The sequence below is a fragment of the Suncus etruscus genome, chromosome 6 (genome assembly GCF_024139225.1).
Source record: "Suncus etruscus isolate mSunEtr1 chromosome 6, mSunEtr1.pri.cur, whole genome shotgun sequence".
Classification (NCBI taxonomy): domain Eukaryota; kingdom Metazoa; phylum Chordata; class Mammalia; order Eulipotyphla; family Soricidae; genus Suncus; species Suncus etruscus.
Genome location: NC_064853.1, coordinates 51,084,896 through 51,101,196, shown reverse-complemented (window position 1 = coordinate 51,101,196; position 16,301 = coordinate 51,084,896). Strand labels below are relative to the sequence as shown.

Genomic DNA, 16,301 nt, shown 5'->3' with positions numbered 1-16,301 from the left:
CAAGGGCTTTTACTCTCCATTAGTCCAGCTTTGGATCTACCTCTTTGCCTTTTCAGAAGTGGGGATCCTGGCATCTAAGCTGGGAGCTATATGGGGATGGAGGAGAGGGAAAATGAATACTCAAATACTCATCAGCTTTTTATAAAGACAGGGACTGGCTTCAGAAAAGAAGGGAATTCCCCAGATTCATCCCCTCTGAGTCACCTACCACCAGAGCCCAGGTGAGCGGCTGCCCAAATCATTGTGGGCCTCTGACTGTTGCTGCTGTTCTATCATCTTCCAGACGGCATAGCAGGAGCTGCTCAGCCCGAACACAGCTAGCAGTGTAGCCATCACTCCAGCCAATGGCCGCCGGGGCTCTGCCTTTAGCTCCCCATCTACTTGCATCTGGGGGTACACAGAGTGCACTTGAGAGATCAGTTGAAACCAGTGAAGTCGGGGATGGGAACGGTTAAAGGTACAGGCTTTGTGAAGGAGATATGAATGCCATTGTGCCCCAGGGAGATGCCACCCCAATCCCTCTCGCTTCACTGCCTATCTAGGCCTTGGCTGCTCAGGCGGCAGAGAATGTGACAGCCTCGCTGTTGTGGGATGCCAACCCCACTCTAGTAGAGGGATAAAAGGGTCCATGCCAGAGGGCCAGAGGGCCAGAGTGACAGTACAGCAGAAGGGCATTTGCCTTGCATGCAGATGACCGGGGACACAGAGCCAGGAATAACCCTTGAGTGCTGCTGTCGGGTGTGGCCCAAAAACAAAACAAAACAGGTCCGTGCCTGAACCTTTCAGTTAGGGGTACTTTTACTTAGAGACATTTTGTTGTTGGTTTTGGAGCTGAATCCAATTGTGCTCAGGGCTTGCTCCTGGCCAGGAGCATACAGGATGCCATAGATCGAATTAGTGGTGTACAAGGCAAATACCTTACCCACTATAGTATCTCTTTAGTCCTGGGTATTTTGTTTTTGTTTTGGGGTCATACCCAGTGGTGCTCAAAAGTTACTCCTGGCAGTACTCAGGGGAAATTATGCGGTGCTGGGGATCAAACTATGGTTGGTCATGGGCGAAACAGGTACCTTACCTCCCATACTATGTCTGGTCTTGTTTATTTTAGTTTTTTTTTTTTTGTGGGGGAGGGTGTCACACCCAGCAGCACTTGGTTACTCCTGGCTCTGTGCTCAAAAATCGCTCCTGGCAGGCACGGGTAACCATATGGGATGCCATGATTCGAACCACCGTCTGCCCTGGATTGGCTGCATGTGAGGCAAACGCCCTACCGCTGTGCTATCTCTCCAGCCCCTCTTGCACTGTTTAGAGGTACTTACCTGGAGTACCCGGAAGTAGCCAGGGGTGAAGCATCGAAAACGCATGGTTGGTGGCACGAGACTCCTGGCTAGAAGGAAAGAGAACAGGGTGTTTCTAGTTACAAAAGCTGAAATGAGGTACTAAGGTGGTTGCCTGCATCGGCGTGAGAGCCACGGCCTCAGGATGCTTACCAGTGCCAGCCCTTCCAGGTCTGGTAGGAGGCGGGACAGTGGGACCTTTAAATATGGTTCCTCCCCCTCTCTCACTCATCCTGCTGGCCTCAGGAGCAGCTGTCAGGAGAAATCAGCATCAGGCCTGAGCAGCGCCTCCCCCCATGCACTGGATGCCAGTCTGGAGATGCAGGGGAAGCCTTGCCTGGCAGCAGCCAATGAGATCAGGCAGGGTTCTACAGCTTAGCCTGGTTCTATCCCCATCTCTATTGAATGTCCTGATGGCTCAGCAAGGATTAGGAGAGTGCTTTTTTAGCCCACCCCTCCAAACAGTGCCATTTTAACCTGGTTTCTATATTACCAATCACTTCTACCTTGGGGCATCTCATTTTTGTTTGAGGCTACACCCAGTGATGCTCAGGAGCTACTCCTTTTGTGTTTAGGGGTCACTCCCAGAAGTTTTTGGAGGGCCAGATAATGTCAGGTATAAAACCTAGGCCTGCAAAATATGTGCTGTAGCCCTTAGTGATGCTTCCTGATTTTTATATTTTACTACTTAACCTAACATGGAGCTCCGGTAGATAGTTCCTCTCAATCCTTGAGGATAGTAATAAAAGGTGATCTGCACATGCTGATTAAGAAAGCTACGTGGGCTAAGAATGTAGGTCAGTGGCTGAACTCATGCTTGACATGGCTGACACTAGCAGAGTTCCAGCACCAAGCTGGGGAGGAGGGGTTGTCCATGAAATATAGTAGCTGTTCAGGTATCATTTTAAACTTTTTTTTTTTTTTTTTTTTGGTTTTTGGGCCACACCCAGCTACCCAGCTATGCTCAGGGGTTACTCCTGGCTATTTGCTCAGAAATAGCTCCTGGCAGGCACGGGGGACCATATGGGACTCCAGGATTCGAACCAACCACCTTAGGTCCTGGATCGGCTGCTTGCAAGACAAACACCGCTGTGCTATCTCTCTGGCCCCCATTTTAAACAATTGATATGAATTATTCCATTTGGTATTGGATGTCTCCAAAGGGAAAATAAAACATGGTGAATAGTGTGTAAAGTACAGAGAATGGAAAAACACCCCCAAACTTGGCAGCAGCCTACTGGGAATAGAATAAGGACATGCTGTGAGTAGGATATGGCCTCCTTTCTTTAGTGACCTATTGCTTCCTCTGAGATTTTCTTCTTTTTTTTTTTTTTTTTTTTTTTTGGTTTTTGGTTTTTGGGCCACACCCGGTGGTGCTCAGGGGTTACTCCTGGCTGTCTGCTCAGAAATAGCTCCTGGCAGGCACGGGGGACCATATGGGACACTGGGATTCGAACCAACTACCTTTGGTCCTGGATCGGCTGCTTGCAAGGCAAACGCTGCTGTGCTATCTCTCCGGGCCCCACCTCTGAGAATTTCACAGCAAATGGGGAAAAAAACTTTGATAACCATCTCCCTTTTAGATTGCAGCATTTACTGACTCCTTGCCCTTTCAGGTGCTGGGCACAGAGTAGAAGCTTGTTATTGTTGGGTCCCAATCCCCTTAGTAGAATGCCTGAGTTCTAATCTTTCTCCCCTGTGGAACTGAGCATTCTGGGAGGGCAGAGGCTGGGTTCTCATCATTAAATCTTGTGCCAACGCAAGGTAACATTTGATAAGATAAGTGTAGTGGAAACAGGTCTGTACTGGACTTTTCTGGAAGGCCACAGGGAATTGCAAGAAGAGGCAAAGTGTTGGCGGAGCAGGCTAGAGGGACACAATGTAAGGAAGGCATGATAGGAGCCAAAACCAAGAAAATGGCTCTCCCCATCAAAACTACCCCCTTCGATCTGAATTCAGTTTACAAATGTCCCTGCAATTAGGTTTCATTATTTTGTATATAAATTGGGTCCTCTGGCATTTAGCCAGTTCTGGAGATCCCATTCAGTCATCAACAAGAACCTAGATAACCAGCTAGCTGCCCTTGCTTCTTCATTTGTTAAGCAGCAGGCTCCAAACTTCTCATGCAGGCCGCACTTTACTGGTTCTGCTTCAGGGTCACTCTTGGAGGTACTCTAGGATTCTGTAGTGGCTGGAACTGAACCCTGAGTGCCTCCTGCATGCAAAACCCCTGGAGTTATCTCTCCAGCTTCCCAATTTAGACTTTGAATCTCTGGTCTATAGGAAAGATGGCAGTAGAGCTCGAAGGCTGGATCCTCAGATGCTGGTTGTCATTCTGAGCTAGATAATACAGAAAGGTCTGGGGGTGGAGGCTCTGGGAAGACGTTCTTGATCTCTTTGAAGCAATTGCTATCAAAATACTTAAGGCTGCCCTCACAGCTTTGAGGGCTAAGTGTGACCCTTATAAAGGAAAAGTTTCAGAGAGATATAAGAGTTAGACTTACAACAAGATTTGGCCTGCTTGATTTCGAATTCCTGCCAGTTCTGTGTCCAAGAATGACATTATTAGCAATAACTATAAATATTATTAGCAGTACTGTAAATCTTGTTCCAAGATAAAGTCTTAACTGCAGTTCAGAATTTAGGGCATCACCTGACCCTTGGTTTGGGGGCTAGAGACATGGTATAGATTTGATCACTGGCACCAGATATGGTCCTCCAACATGGCCAGTAGTAACTCCTCAGTGATAACTGAGTTAAAGATGAATGTCAGCACACTGATATTGGGGAAGAAGAATTTAGCTTGCTAATCTTATTTAATGTTAAAAGACATTACTGGGGCCGGAGAGATAGCATTTGCCTTGCATGCAGAAGGACGGTGGTTCGAATCCCGGCATCCCATATGGTCCCCCGAGCCTGCCAGGGCGATTTCTGAGCTTAGAGCCAGAGCTTAGAGCCCTGAGCACTGCCAGCTGTGACACAAAAACAAAAACAAGCAAACAAAAAAGACACATTACTATATCATAAATTTGTACTTTAAAATGTTGACAGCCAGGAAGATAATCTCTACAGGCAGAATACGTGCTCTGCATGTGGAATCTCCTGGTTTAATCTCCAATAGTACCAGGAACAAACCTCCAAACACTGCTGGTTGTGGTTCCAAAAGCCAGACTGATTAGTAAAATGAAAATCTTCTGAGAACGAGTCTGGAGGCCTCTCCAGACTGCCGGAAGGAACGATGGTTCAAAATCACAGGGACTGAAAGCCCTATTCTAAAGGTTGTAAGCTGCTACCTTGGGTACTCTGTAGTGTGCAACCTGAGATAGACACAAATACTCGTATAGACAAGAAAGCCAGATTCAGGCAGAAAGCCCTGGTCACACAGGTAATGAGCTGTAACAGTGCTGGGATTTATACCTCCTGCTCTAGCTCCCTAATCTCTGCTGCTTGCATTCACTGCTCATTCTGTTCGTGGGGGGTGGGAGGTCTTAGGTGTTTGAGCCATAGCCCGCTATGTTCAGGGGTTATTCTGTTAGGGGGATGGAAGGGGCACTGTGGCTGGAGATCCAATCCTATCCTATCAGTTGCAAATAAAGCAAGCTCCTTATCCTCAGTACTATGTCTGGCCCTGTGGCCCCTCTTTCGAGGATATTGAAGGTCAGGGTTTTGCCCTGCCCCTTGAGGCAATTCCTGAGTGGAATCCCAGGCTATCTGTGAGGTCGCCTGGGTCATACAGGAATGGTGCCGCCCAGAGGCGAGGCCACCGGCTTCCTTGGGATGCTGAGGGCGGGGCAGGAGGCGGACAGGTACTGGGCCAATGGCTGTCTTCGAGTCTTACCTGGCCAGTTACGTAACCCAGGTAGGCCAGTGGCTCCGCCCAGGGCCCAGCCCGCCCCGCCCAGGCTGGGCTCCGGGAGCGGAAATTCCTACGCCAGCGGGACCGACGGAGCCCTTCCCGGAGGCCGGCCGAACTTGGCTATGGAGCCAGTGGCGACCTGGACCCCCACGAAGGTGGCAGCTTGGCTAAGAGGTGGGTGGGCCGTGGCGGAGCTGGGCTGGAGGGGAGCTGGGACGGGGCAAAAGAAAAGGAAAATGGATCTGCCGACTTAATCGGTTGGTTAGTCAGCAACAAATGTTTATAAGCGCCTGTCATGGTGCTAGGAAGAAAGAAAAAATTGATCCAGAAAACCTAACCGAGGAGGGTCCCTTATCACACTAGCATCTCAAGAAACTGAAGAGCGATAGGGACGGAGCAGTTGTGTAACAGAGGGACCCACGCCCACTTAATCGCCTTCATCTTCCTTCAGCCCCAGGGCCCAGTGGGTTGTTACAATTCTATTTTGGAAGCAGGTACTGAAACACAGGCCTAGTTGTGGCTTACCCAGACCTTGGAACCTGACAGCCTGTGGAGCCTAGACTCTCAATGAGAGCCTGACCCCAAAACTCAAACCCCAACCAAGGGCTTGGATAGACCTACCTAAGTCTCCAAAAGAGATATTTCAAGCTCTGGTGCCCAGATTGGGGCAGGGGAAGAAGGCATGAAACAGCCCAAACTACTCAAGAAAGCAGGACCTGGCCAGCAGCTGGAAGGGGAGGGTAATGAGGCATTCCTCCCAGAGGGACAGAGAGTCTGCCAGAGCAGGCTCTGCTAAGCCTGGTGAGGCAGGACTTTGGGCAGGCATCAGACCAGGTTTCCCTCCCCATAGAATGAGAAGTGACTACACTTGTAAAGAAAACAAGGCCACCATGGCAGGTATCCTGTGTGTCTCCTTCAGTGTGGGGCCTTTTCTGAGAGAGTAGCACAGTATGTTGTACTTGAAAGGAGTTGCTTAAATGCCTTAACCTTGGAGTAAATAGGTTAGCGAATTCCCATTCCAGTGCTCTTTATGGCACACCAGGAGGATGTGGAAGCTCTTGCTCACACGTACTTTCCTATTGAAGGAACCTGGCTTAGAAGAAAAAGGATTCCTCTGAAGAGTGAGTAAGGAGCCTGGTATGCAACTTGGTACCAGAGCATTGCATTTGCCTTGTAGTTCTGGAACCCTGAGTTTGATCCCTGCATTGAAAATAAAAAAAAAAAGAAAAGTTTGATCGAGAGAAATAATTCAAAGGGCTAGAGCACTTGCTTTGCATGGGGAAGGCCTGTGTTCACTTCCTGGCACTACTGGTGTCCTGAGCACTGCAGATGTATTATATAAACAACCTAGTGAACAGGCTACTTAACCTCTTTGTATCAGTTTTCTCATCTGTAAAATGGGGATAACTATCTTCCCTAACTCCTAGCAGTGAGGCTGAAATGTGTTATTATCCACAAACCCCTTAAATACATCATAAACATTCTATTGTGTCGGGTTGGAGAGATAGCATGGAGATAAGGCATTTGCTTTGCATGCAGGACAGTGGTTCAAATCCCAGTATCCCCCCCCCCCCCAAGCCTGCCAGGAGTGATTTCTGATCGTAGAGCCAGGAGTAACTCCTGAGCACTGCCGGGTGTGACCCAAAAACCAAAAAAAAAAAAAAAATTCTATTGTGTCTACTGATGCTTATGGATTACAGAGGCACAGTGTGCATAGGGGAGACTATGAAAGAGACTCCAGCCTAGTTTCTGGGGAGTTGTAGAGGCATTTGTGGAGGAAGTAAGAGATGAGGGAGTGAAGGAACTAAAAGAGCAGCACAGATGGAAGGGTACATGCTTGGACTCTGACAAGAGTGTCCACAGCTGAACATTTGCACCTAGAGTCTGAAGGCTGAGGTCTGAGCTCAGATGAAATGAGGGGCAAGTGGTGACCTAGTTAAGACTTAAGGAATAGGGGCCGGAGAGATAGCATGGAGGTAAGGCGTTTGCCTTTCATGCAGGAGGTCATCGGTTCGAATCCCGGCGTCCCATATGGTCCCCCGTGCCTGCCAGGAACAATTTCTGAGCCTGGAGCCAGGAATAATCCCTGAGCACTGCCGGGTGTGACCCAAAAACCACAAAAAAAAAAAAAAAAAAGACTTAAGGAATAATAACATGTTTATTACTGACCATCTGAATTGAACCAGGCAATGAGCTATGTGCTTGTTGTGTGTTGGGTTATTTAATATATACAGATGATAAGAAGGGGGAGTTATTTGTCTCCATTTTATAGGTGAAGATACTGAAGCACATCAATTAGCTTCTTTGCTCAATGCTATTATTCGGGTTTCCTTGTCTTCAAAGCCCTGACCCTTAATCTTCATATCCATAGTTGTCTGATGCTTCACTAGTGGCAGAATAGCTGAGGGAGTTGTTAAAACACAGATTACTGAGCTCTGCCTGTGACTGAGTACTGATTCAGAGGATATGAGGTGGAGTCAAGAATTTGTATTCCTGGGCTGGAGAGATAGTACAGTGGGTAAGGCACTTGTCTTACAAGCAACTAATTTGGGTTCAATCCCTGGTACCCAAGATGGTTCCCTGAGCCCTGCCAGAAGTAAGTCAGGAATATTCCTTGAGTGCAGAACCAGAAGTAAGCCCTGAGCACTTCCAAGTTTCACCTGCTCAGAAAAAGACTGTATTCCTAACAAATGTAGTGAGTGTGCTGCTATGGGACTACCCATTAAGAGCAGACTATTCTCCACTTTAAAAAAAAAAAACTTTGTGATGCTGAGGAACACACTAGGACTCATATGTGCTAGGTATGTGCTTTACCACTGAGCCACATTCATGGCCCTCTCCTATTTTTGTTTTTATTTTGAGTTATATCTGGTGGTGATGGAAGCAACTCTCAGTTCAACTCCCAGTGCTCTGGGAACCATGCAGAGTCAGGGATCAAACAATGTTAGCCCTTTGGATGACCTCTCTAACCCTAATATTCTATTTAATTCAGTAACCTCATCTGTAAAATGGGCCTTTGGGCCCATAGCCTTGGTCTCAGGATTGCTATTAGGAACAAATGGAGAGGCAAGATGAAGAACTGGCCTCAAAATTCCTTCTCACTTCCAACCCTGCTCTCTTCTCCTTCAGGCCTTGATGACTGCCTGCAGGACTATCCCTTTGAGGACTGGAAATTGCCTGGAAAGTACCTGCTTCAACTCTGCCCCCGCAGCCTTGAGGCTCTGACTGTGTGGCCTCTAGGCCACCAGGAGCTTATCCTGGATGGGGTAGAACAGCTCCGGGCCCTGGTAAGTGTTTGGACCCCTTAAACATCCCTGGGAGTTGCCTATAGAGCTGCTGCTGAGAAAGACGTGACTGCCCTCTCTCTGGGATAGAGCTTGGGGCTGCAGACAGAGAACCTGCAAAGCCTGACCCAGGGGCTACTAGAAAGGACACAGACTTTCCAGAGCTTAGTGCAAGACCGCCTGGATGATTGTGCTGAGACCCCCGCTGACATCCTCAGCGCAGCTGTGGAGCTAGTACATGCGGCCCAGACCCTTCTCTCCTGGCTCAACAGGTATCTTGTGCTCCTCCCAGGGCTTTGGGGAACCTTCTCATCATTGGCCTTCTCCAGGTCCTGGGAGAGAAAATCAGAACTGAACTCTCATTTACAAGTAGTAAATTAGGTCAGAAGTTAATTGAGTCTGGACAAGGACACTGAGACACCTAAGATCCCCCCTCAATCCAAAACTGTGATAAGTCAGATCAACACTAACAAGGAAGTTTCTTCACTCCCTTCACTGGCTGCTGTCTATTTTACTGGTTCTAGTTCAAATGTTGCCTCCTTAAGGAAGCCTTCTCTGCTACACACCAAAAACTTTCTCCATTTCACAGTGATTAAAGAAATGATTAAAGAAATCATTACTGGTATAATTAGGTATTTTATGTCTGTTTTCCCATAACAGGCCCTGGCACATACTAGGCACCTGACATAATTTAATCCTGTGTTAATTTGTTATCCATGTCAAGCATCTCCTTTGCCCCCAAATTAAATCCATCAAAGCAAAAAACCCCAAGTCTCAGATGACCTTGTGACTTGACTTTAAAGCACAGTTCCTGGGGCCAGAGTGGTGGTACAAGCAGTAAGGCTTCTGCCTTACCTGTGTTAGCCTAGGACAAACCGAGGTTCCATCCCCCAGCGTCTCATATAATTCCCCAAGCCAAGGGTGATTTCTGAGCACATAGCCAGGAGTAACCCCTGAGTGTCACCGGGTGTGGCTCAAAAACAATAAATAAATAAGTAAATAAGTAAAAAAAAAATAAATAAAAGCACAGTTCCTGGGCCAGAAAGACAATACATCTGGTAGGACAATTGAGTTCAATTCCCATCATATGGTCTCCAAGTTTACACACACACACAGACACACACACACACATACACACACACACACACACCCCAGTAAATAAAGTACAGTCCACACACATACACATACACACACACACACACACACACACACACCAGTAAATAAAGTATAGTTCCATAACCTGTGCTCCATCCTTCTGCCTAACAGGTACCTCTTCTCTCAGTTAAATGACTTCTCAGCCTGCCAGGAGATTGGGAATTTGTGCAAGGAGATAAGCCAAGTCTTGCAAGAGGTAGGAGAACTGGGCCAGAGTTGGCTGGGCTATAGAGACCAAATCAGTCCAGAACTTTTTATAACCTGTGAATCAGCAGAGGCACTGGAGGAGGTGCAAAGGCCTACTGCTGGGTATGGAGCTGCTGGGGCCTCCTAGCTGGCAGGGGTAACTTGGGAAATTAGGTCCTCTGGAAGTGGGGCAGGCATATGCAGTGATTTCTGGGCATTTTTGGGAATGTGGGGTGAGTTCCTGGAGCTAAAACTCTGAGGTTCTATAGTTCTGGAAGGGGGCAGGGTCAGGAGGTTCAGGCGGGCTCAGAATTTAGCCCTCCTTTAGGGAAGACAGACCTTTTTTTCTTAGGGTAAGTCCCTGCTTTCTCACTCTGCTTTCAGAATTACCCCGCGGCTGAGAAGGAGAAAAGAGTGCTGAAGATTGTGAGCTGGGCAAGGTAGAGGGCCTTGGGGTGGTATGGAGAGGTGGCAGGGATTAAAGCTAGAACTCTTTGCTTCCTTCCCCTAGTGCAGCCATGTAATTGGGATCTGCCACACCATTCTGAGCTGCAGCCCTGAGGAGTTGCTGGAGCAGAGAGCTGTTCTCCAGCGAGTACAACTGGATGACCCTCTGGTGAGCCCATCCCCTCACCTCTTTCACTTTGTCTCCTCTCAACAGCCTCGTCTGTGCCTGCACTAGGCTCTGGGGGCCCACAAAGGCCTGGTTCCATACTCAGTGAAGGTGGACCTGCTGGGTCAACCCTCACAAGTCCAGAAGGTTCTACTGGGTACTCACTGTCCTTTAGAGCCTTCTCTGGTTCTGAGGGACTGTGGCTGGTGTGGTTTTCAGGTGACACATTTCAGACTTGGGACACAACTTGGAAGATGAAAGGAGAGAGAGGACAGAAACATTGACGCTCTCACCTTTGACCATTGTTTTTGTTTGTTTTGGGGCCACACCTGACACTGGTCCGGGCTTACTCCTGGCTCTATGCTCAAGGATCACTCCTGATGGGTTGCCGGGACTGAACTTAGGTCAGCTGCATGCAAGGCAAATGCCCTACCTGCTGTTCTATCTCTCTGGCCCCTCATCTTTGACCATTTGAGAAGAACAGAGCCCAAGTGTGGCCTCAGCCTGTCCTGGTCCCACTCATGCCTCTAAGGTTATCATTAAAGCTTCCCTTTGGCCTTCTCTGGAGGGCAACACTTTGGAGAAGTGGCAGCTTGGATCCAGATGAGGGCCTAGTCCCCACCTATAGTTCTGATGTCTCGCAGGGGTCCTGTCCACTGGCCCCTCACCTCTACATATTCAGTGACCGTAGTCTGTGCCTTGGCAGAGCCTAGAAGTTCACACCACCAGCAACTGCCTGCACTTTGTATCTCAAGTGGGCACCCAGGTGAGAGACCTGCCTCCTTCCCATGGCACTGCCCATCCCCAGAACTCCTCACCAGCCATCCTAAGTCAACTGGAAGGCCCAAGAAAGGGCACCCTCTGATCCCCACTTTCAACAACAGGTTGCCACTGATTCCCAGCTGCAGATTCTGCCTGGAGACGAGATTGTCCAGATCAACGAGCAAGTAGTGGTTAGTGAGGAAGAGAGGGATATGGTGGGAAGGAAAGAAATCCTGAGAAGAGCTCAGGGCTCAGGTTAGGGAGGGTTCCCTAGGAGAGACCAGCCTCCTGGTCTTGTCGGAACAGCCTCCTGCAAGCTAAGTCAGTGGGCTTAACAGAGCTCAGGTAGAGAGTCTTCCTGGAGAATGTGGTGAGGCTGAGACTCTTTGTGGGAGGGTAGCTGGTTGCCTCAGGACCTCCTACCTGGTACCATCTAGTCCTGTCATCAGGTAGGCTGGTCTCATGAAAATGTGATGAAAGAACTACTGCAGGAACCAGCTGGGTCCAGCCTGGTGCTGAAGAAGGTCCCAGTGCCAGAGACGCCCCCTCAGGTACTGCCTCTGCTCCTCTCTGGCCTGCTCACAGATCTTCTTGTCAGTTCCGTCACCTTGTTTCTGATTGTTCCTTAGACTCCCCATCAGACCCTCAGCTCCCCATTCCTGAGGAGCCCATCTCCATCTGCAGTTCCTTCTCCCAGGTAAGCCTGCCCCAGTGCATCTTGGTTGTAGTGTCCATGAGGCCCTGCCCAGGCCCAAGTGTCCATCACATCATCCTCAGCATTGCCATGGGCTCTTCTCTCTTTTATTGTCCCCAGCACCCTGTCCGAAAATGTCTTTGCCTTTGACTTGACCTCAGACCCGAGTCCCGGGCCCAGCCCTGCCTGGACAGGTAATTTCAAAACCCCAGCCAGGCAGATGCCTCAAGCAGGTCATGTAAGGTACCTGACCTGTCCCCCACCCCCTCACCATTGGCCTCAGATTGGACTCATGAATCTTCTCCCTTCTGCCTCCTGACAGACTCAATCTGTTCTGACCCCCAACACCAGCTAATCTCTCCTTCGCCTTCAGCTTCATTCCCAGCACAGGGAGCAGAGACCCAGGGGCTCCCAAAAACCCCTAACAGGGTAAGCTTTGGGACTTAGTGAGGAGGGGTGTGTGGCTCTGCTCAGATGCTTCTCTGACCTCTTCCCCACCTTTCAGAGTCCTGTCCCTGGTCGGAAGAAATCAAAAGGTATGAGACATGCCTGAGTAGAGGGGAGGGTGGGGGTCTCCCAGATCAGGCATTCTTTGAAGTCAAGACAAATCAAGGCCAGACCCACTACACTAGCCTGACATGTACTTCACATAGTTTCTCCTGGAAACAGCTCAATTTTGACAAACCCAGATCTTTCCCCTACCCATTCCATTCACTTTGCTCCACTCTAGAGTGGTGGTCATCCCCTCTTGAGGGCTGACAAATAGGCCCTTCCAAGTACAAAGCAGGGCTCTGTAATGTCAGTTGGGTTGCCTGTGGAGCCCAGGGTCTAGGTTTGAGGGCCCCTCAGCTAAGTAAGCCTTTGCTGTACTGCTGCAGGCATGTCTACTCGGCTGAGCCGCCGGCGGGTATCATGCCGGGAGTTGGGCCGGCCAGACTGTGATGGCTGGCTTCTGCTGCGCAAGGCACCTGGGGGCTTCATGGGCCCCCGCTGGCGCCGATGCTGGTTTGTGCTCAAGGGACACACGCTCTACTGGTACCGCCAGCCCCAGGTGAGACTTTACACACACTGGTAAGAAAGTGAATCACCTCCTGCCCCAGCCCTGCCTCAGAAAAACATCCACTGTCTTGAGAGCTAAAGAGATGGTAGAGAAGGTAGGCACTTGCCTTGTATGTACAGTCTAGGTTCGATTCCCAGCACCATTTATATTCCCCTGAGCACTGCCAGAAATCATCCCTGAGCATAGAAATGGGAGTAATCCCTAAGCCCTGCTGTGTATGGTCCGCAGAAAAGAAAAATAGAGGGACTGGAGTGATAGCACTGTGTGTAGGGCATTTGCCTTACACTCGGCCAACCTGTGTTCAACCCCTGGCATTCCATATGGTCCCCTGAGCACCACCACATATGAGTATAGAGCCAGGAACAAACAAAAAGAAATAGATACAAATCTATTCCCATCTGGGCCCATCTGTCAAACTGGAACCTATTGGGCTGAGAAAGGAGACCTCTGCATGCAGAAACAGCTGGAAAGGATGGGGCAGAAGGGGTAAGGTCCTTTCTTCTGCCCATTTTTCCTTCCTTTTCTGCTTTTGTGAATGGCATTGGGCCATTCATTCAGTGAATTCTTCATTGTGCAAACATTTAGGTGCTGATGTGACCACTTTGGGGAGTGGAAGGTTCCCTGAGAAATCATAGCCTTGATTCCACTCCTGCTGATAGATGTGGCTAGGGGGTCCAGCACATGCCCTTTACCTCCTTTACCCACCAGGGCATCCAGAGTGTGGGATTTTCCATCTAACCCTCACCCTGTGATCTCCCTAGGATGAGAAGGCTGAGGGTCTCATCAATGTCTCCAACTACAGTTTGGAAAGTGGGCAAGATTCAAAGAAAAAGTAGTGAGTCGTGGGGCCTGGCAGGTGGTGGGGTAAGGAGAGAGGTGGGGGTACAGATTGTGTGTGATAGCTCAGCAAGTGGTTGGGCTCCTAGCACAGTCTCTCAGGGTTCTGGATGCCACTCCAAGGGCTGAGCACACCCTTGTCTTCCCTGTCAGTGTGTTCCAGCTCACCCACAATGTATACAAACCCTTCATCTTTGCTGCTGACACCCTGACAGATCTGAGCATGTGAGTATCCCTCAATTCTCAAAGGATGTCGGGGAGTTTTGCCCCAAATCCCAGCTCTCTGAGCATTGTTAGGCAGGGATCTTATTTCTCTCAGCCTCGGTTTTGTCATCTACAAAATGGACTCAGAGCAGCTCTGAGGATTCAGTTGAAGGGTGACATGGGCTAAAGCCCCTGGCAGCCCATAATGGCAGCACTCTGAAGTCTTTGACCTTCCATAGGTGGGTACGCCATCTCATTACCTGCATTTCCAAGTACCAGTCCTTAAGCCAGGCCTCCCAGCACCGAGAGGAAGGTATGGGTATACCACATGAGGTGGAGAAAGGTGTCTCTCCTGAGCCTCTGCCTTTTCTGGGAGAGGGGCTGGGAACTCTTAGGCCCCATTCCATTCTCCCAACTAAATAAACTTAGTGGGCTCCCCCTGCTTCTCCTGCTCACCCCAGATTGCTATAGTGAAACAGAAGCAGAAGACCCTGATGATGAGACTGGGTCCCGTTCAAACTCGGTGAGTCGGGAGCCATCTGGTGACAGGCAAAGCATGAGGCTCAGACTAACAGTTCCTCTCCTTCCACCATGCCACAGCCCAACCCTGCACACATGTGGAGTGAGCTCCCTGGAGACCCTGGCCCTGCTGCTAGTCCCACTCAGGGAAGCCCCCGGAACTCTCTGGGCCCTTCAGCAGGTGTGGCACTGGGTTTGGGGGCTGAGAGGAAGGGTAGGGACCAGCTGGGCACATGCTCAGCCTGCACTGTGCTACCTCCCACCAGACAACAGTGAAGGTGCACTGGAAGGCATGGTGCGGGGACTGAAGCAGGGTGGCGTATCCCTCCTGGGCCAGCAGCAGCCTCTCACTCATGAACAATGGCGGAGCTCCTTCATGAGGCGCAACCGAGACCCCCAGCTCAATGAGCGGGCGCACCGTGTTCGCGCACTGCAGAGCACACTCAAGGTCATTGGGGGGGGCACTGGGCATAGCCTGGGTCTGGCCACTTTCTCAACCAGGTGTGGGGCCCACACTCTAGCACTGGGCTCTGCCCACTCTGGGTGATCCTGGCACTGAGCCCCACCTCTTCCACAGGCAAAACTGCAGGAGCTACAGGCCCTGGAGGAGGTGCTTGATGACCCTGCACTGACAGCAGAGAAGTTCCGGCGGTGGAAGGAGCAGAACCAGGAGCTTTACTCCGAGGGCCTGGGATCCTGGGGAATAGGGCAAGCTGAGAGCAATGCCCAAGCCCTGACCTCTGATTCCAGAGAACATACTTCCCCTTCCTTGACCTCCGACCCTGAGGAGCACCCCCATTCTAGTCTCCCAGCCTCGGAGAGCGACATTCCACTTCCTGACCTCTGACCCAGGCCAATACCCTCACTCCAAGGACTGCCTCTGTGCTCACCTCTGACATGTAAAACGGAGCATCCTAGGACTGCATCCAGGCTCTCCAAATCCGTTTATTGGAGATACTGCTGTTTCTTCTCTGCCTGGAATGTGATTAAGTGAAATTAAATAGTGCTGCCATCTCCTTTGCCAAAGCAGCAGCAGGAAGGCCTCCCTGTCCCACCTCTTTTTACCTGTGGAGGCAAAATTCACCCATCTCCCTTCCTGAGTTACTTAAGTCAAATAAAATCAAGTTTCCTATAAAGAAGTCTCCGTGTGCCTTTGACTTTCCTATCTGAAGCAGGACTTTGCTCCCCCAGGGAACTGGAGTGGAGTTTTGTCTCAGAGAGGTCAGTACCCCAAGTATCCAGTCTCCTGTGTGGCATCCAGTTTGTCCTGTGCCTGACAAGATGGTGCATGGCTCAGGGCTAGAGTTAGCTCCCACTCACACTTGTCTCTTCCTGGCCCTTTAGAGACCAGAGTGTTTTTCTTGACCTACTCTTGGGGGAGACATGAGACACAGACCAGCTTTTGCTGGTAGTAAACTCCCTTGCATGAAGGGGCAGGGTGGGAGGACCTGGAGGATGGGGTGGTGGTGGGAGGGAATGGATGATGAGGAAAAGTGCCTCCTAACTCCTACATCTGTTAGGAGGAGGTCCTTGGAGGTGAGTCTCTTCTTTCTCACCTCAGCTCCTGGATCCCAGGCAAGAACCTGTCATCCAGTTAAGACCTTCGTTTGACTTGTTCACTACACTCTGACCTCTGACCCCTATCCAGCCCCTCTCCTTCTGACTTCCTTCATGGGTACCAGGTATCAAGGAGGGTCAATGCGAGGAACTGAGTTCCAAGGCTCTGGGCTGGAATTCCTGGATGGAATGTCGACAGTAGGGTAATAGGGGCCTCTATGATATCACCACGAGGGG

The 16,301-nt window shown here is 50.0% G+C and overlaps 2 protein-coding genes across 2 annotated transcripts; one reads left to right on the top strand and one right to left on the bottom strand.

Annotated features, from left to right (window-relative positions):
- Positions 1-204: 204 nt before the first annotated feature.
- Positions 205-1,364, bottom strand: ZNF593OS (ZNF593 opposite strand). Its single transcript, XM_049775551.1, has 2 exons — positions 1,320-1,364; positions 205-387 (listed from the first exon to the last, which is right to left on the bottom strand). Exons 1-2 carry the CDS (start codon positions 1,362-1,364, stop codon positions 205-207), a joined length of 228 nt encoding a protein of 75 aa, XP_049631508.1.
- A 3,951-nt stretch (positions 1,365-5,315) lies between these two features.
- Positions 5,316-15,354, top strand: CNKSR1 (connector enhancer of kinase suppressor of Ras 1). The gene is made up of 21 exons (XM_049775549.1): positions 5,316-5,367; positions 8,323-8,480; positions 8,568-8,749; positions 9,744-9,828; positions 10,203-10,244; positions 10,330-10,434; positions 11,138-11,197; positions 11,316-11,384; positions 11,643-11,744; positions 11,823-11,890; positions 12,008-12,081; positions 12,210-12,316; positions 12,393-12,423; positions 12,766-12,938; positions 13,709-13,782; positions 13,938-14,009; positions 14,228-14,301; positions 14,450-14,511; positions 14,589-14,688; positions 14,774-14,955; positions 15,085-15,354. The coding sequence occupies exons 1-21, from the start codon at positions 5,316-5,318 to the stop codon at positions 15,352-15,354; spliced, it is 2,142 nt and encodes a 713-aa protein (XP_049631506.1).
- The last annotated feature ends 947 nt before the right edge of the window (positions 15,355-16,301 follow it).

Excerpts from the sequence above, each read along its gene's own strand:
- ZNF593OS (XM_049775551.1), bottom strand. The coding sequence starts at position 1,364 with ATGCGTTTTCGATGCTTCACCCCTGGCTACTTCCGGGTACTCCAG. Across the intron at positions 388-1,319 it reads GCTACTTCCGGGTACTCCAG|ATGCAAGTAGATGGGGAGCT; the intron begins GTAAGTACCTCT and ends GTGTACCCCCAG.
- CNKSR1 (XM_049775549.1), top strand. The coding sequence starts at position 5,316 with ATGGAGCCAGTGGCGACCTGGACCCCCACGAAGGTGGCAGCTTGGCTA. Across the intron at positions 12,424-12,765 it reads TGGTCGGAAGAAATCAAAAG|GCATGTCTACTCGGCTGAGC; the intron begins GTATGAGACATG and ends GTACTGCTGCAG. Across the intron at positions 14,010-14,227 it reads ACCCTGACAGATCTGAGCAT|GTGGGTACGCCATCTCATTA; the intron begins GTGAGTATCCCT and ends GACCTTCCATAG.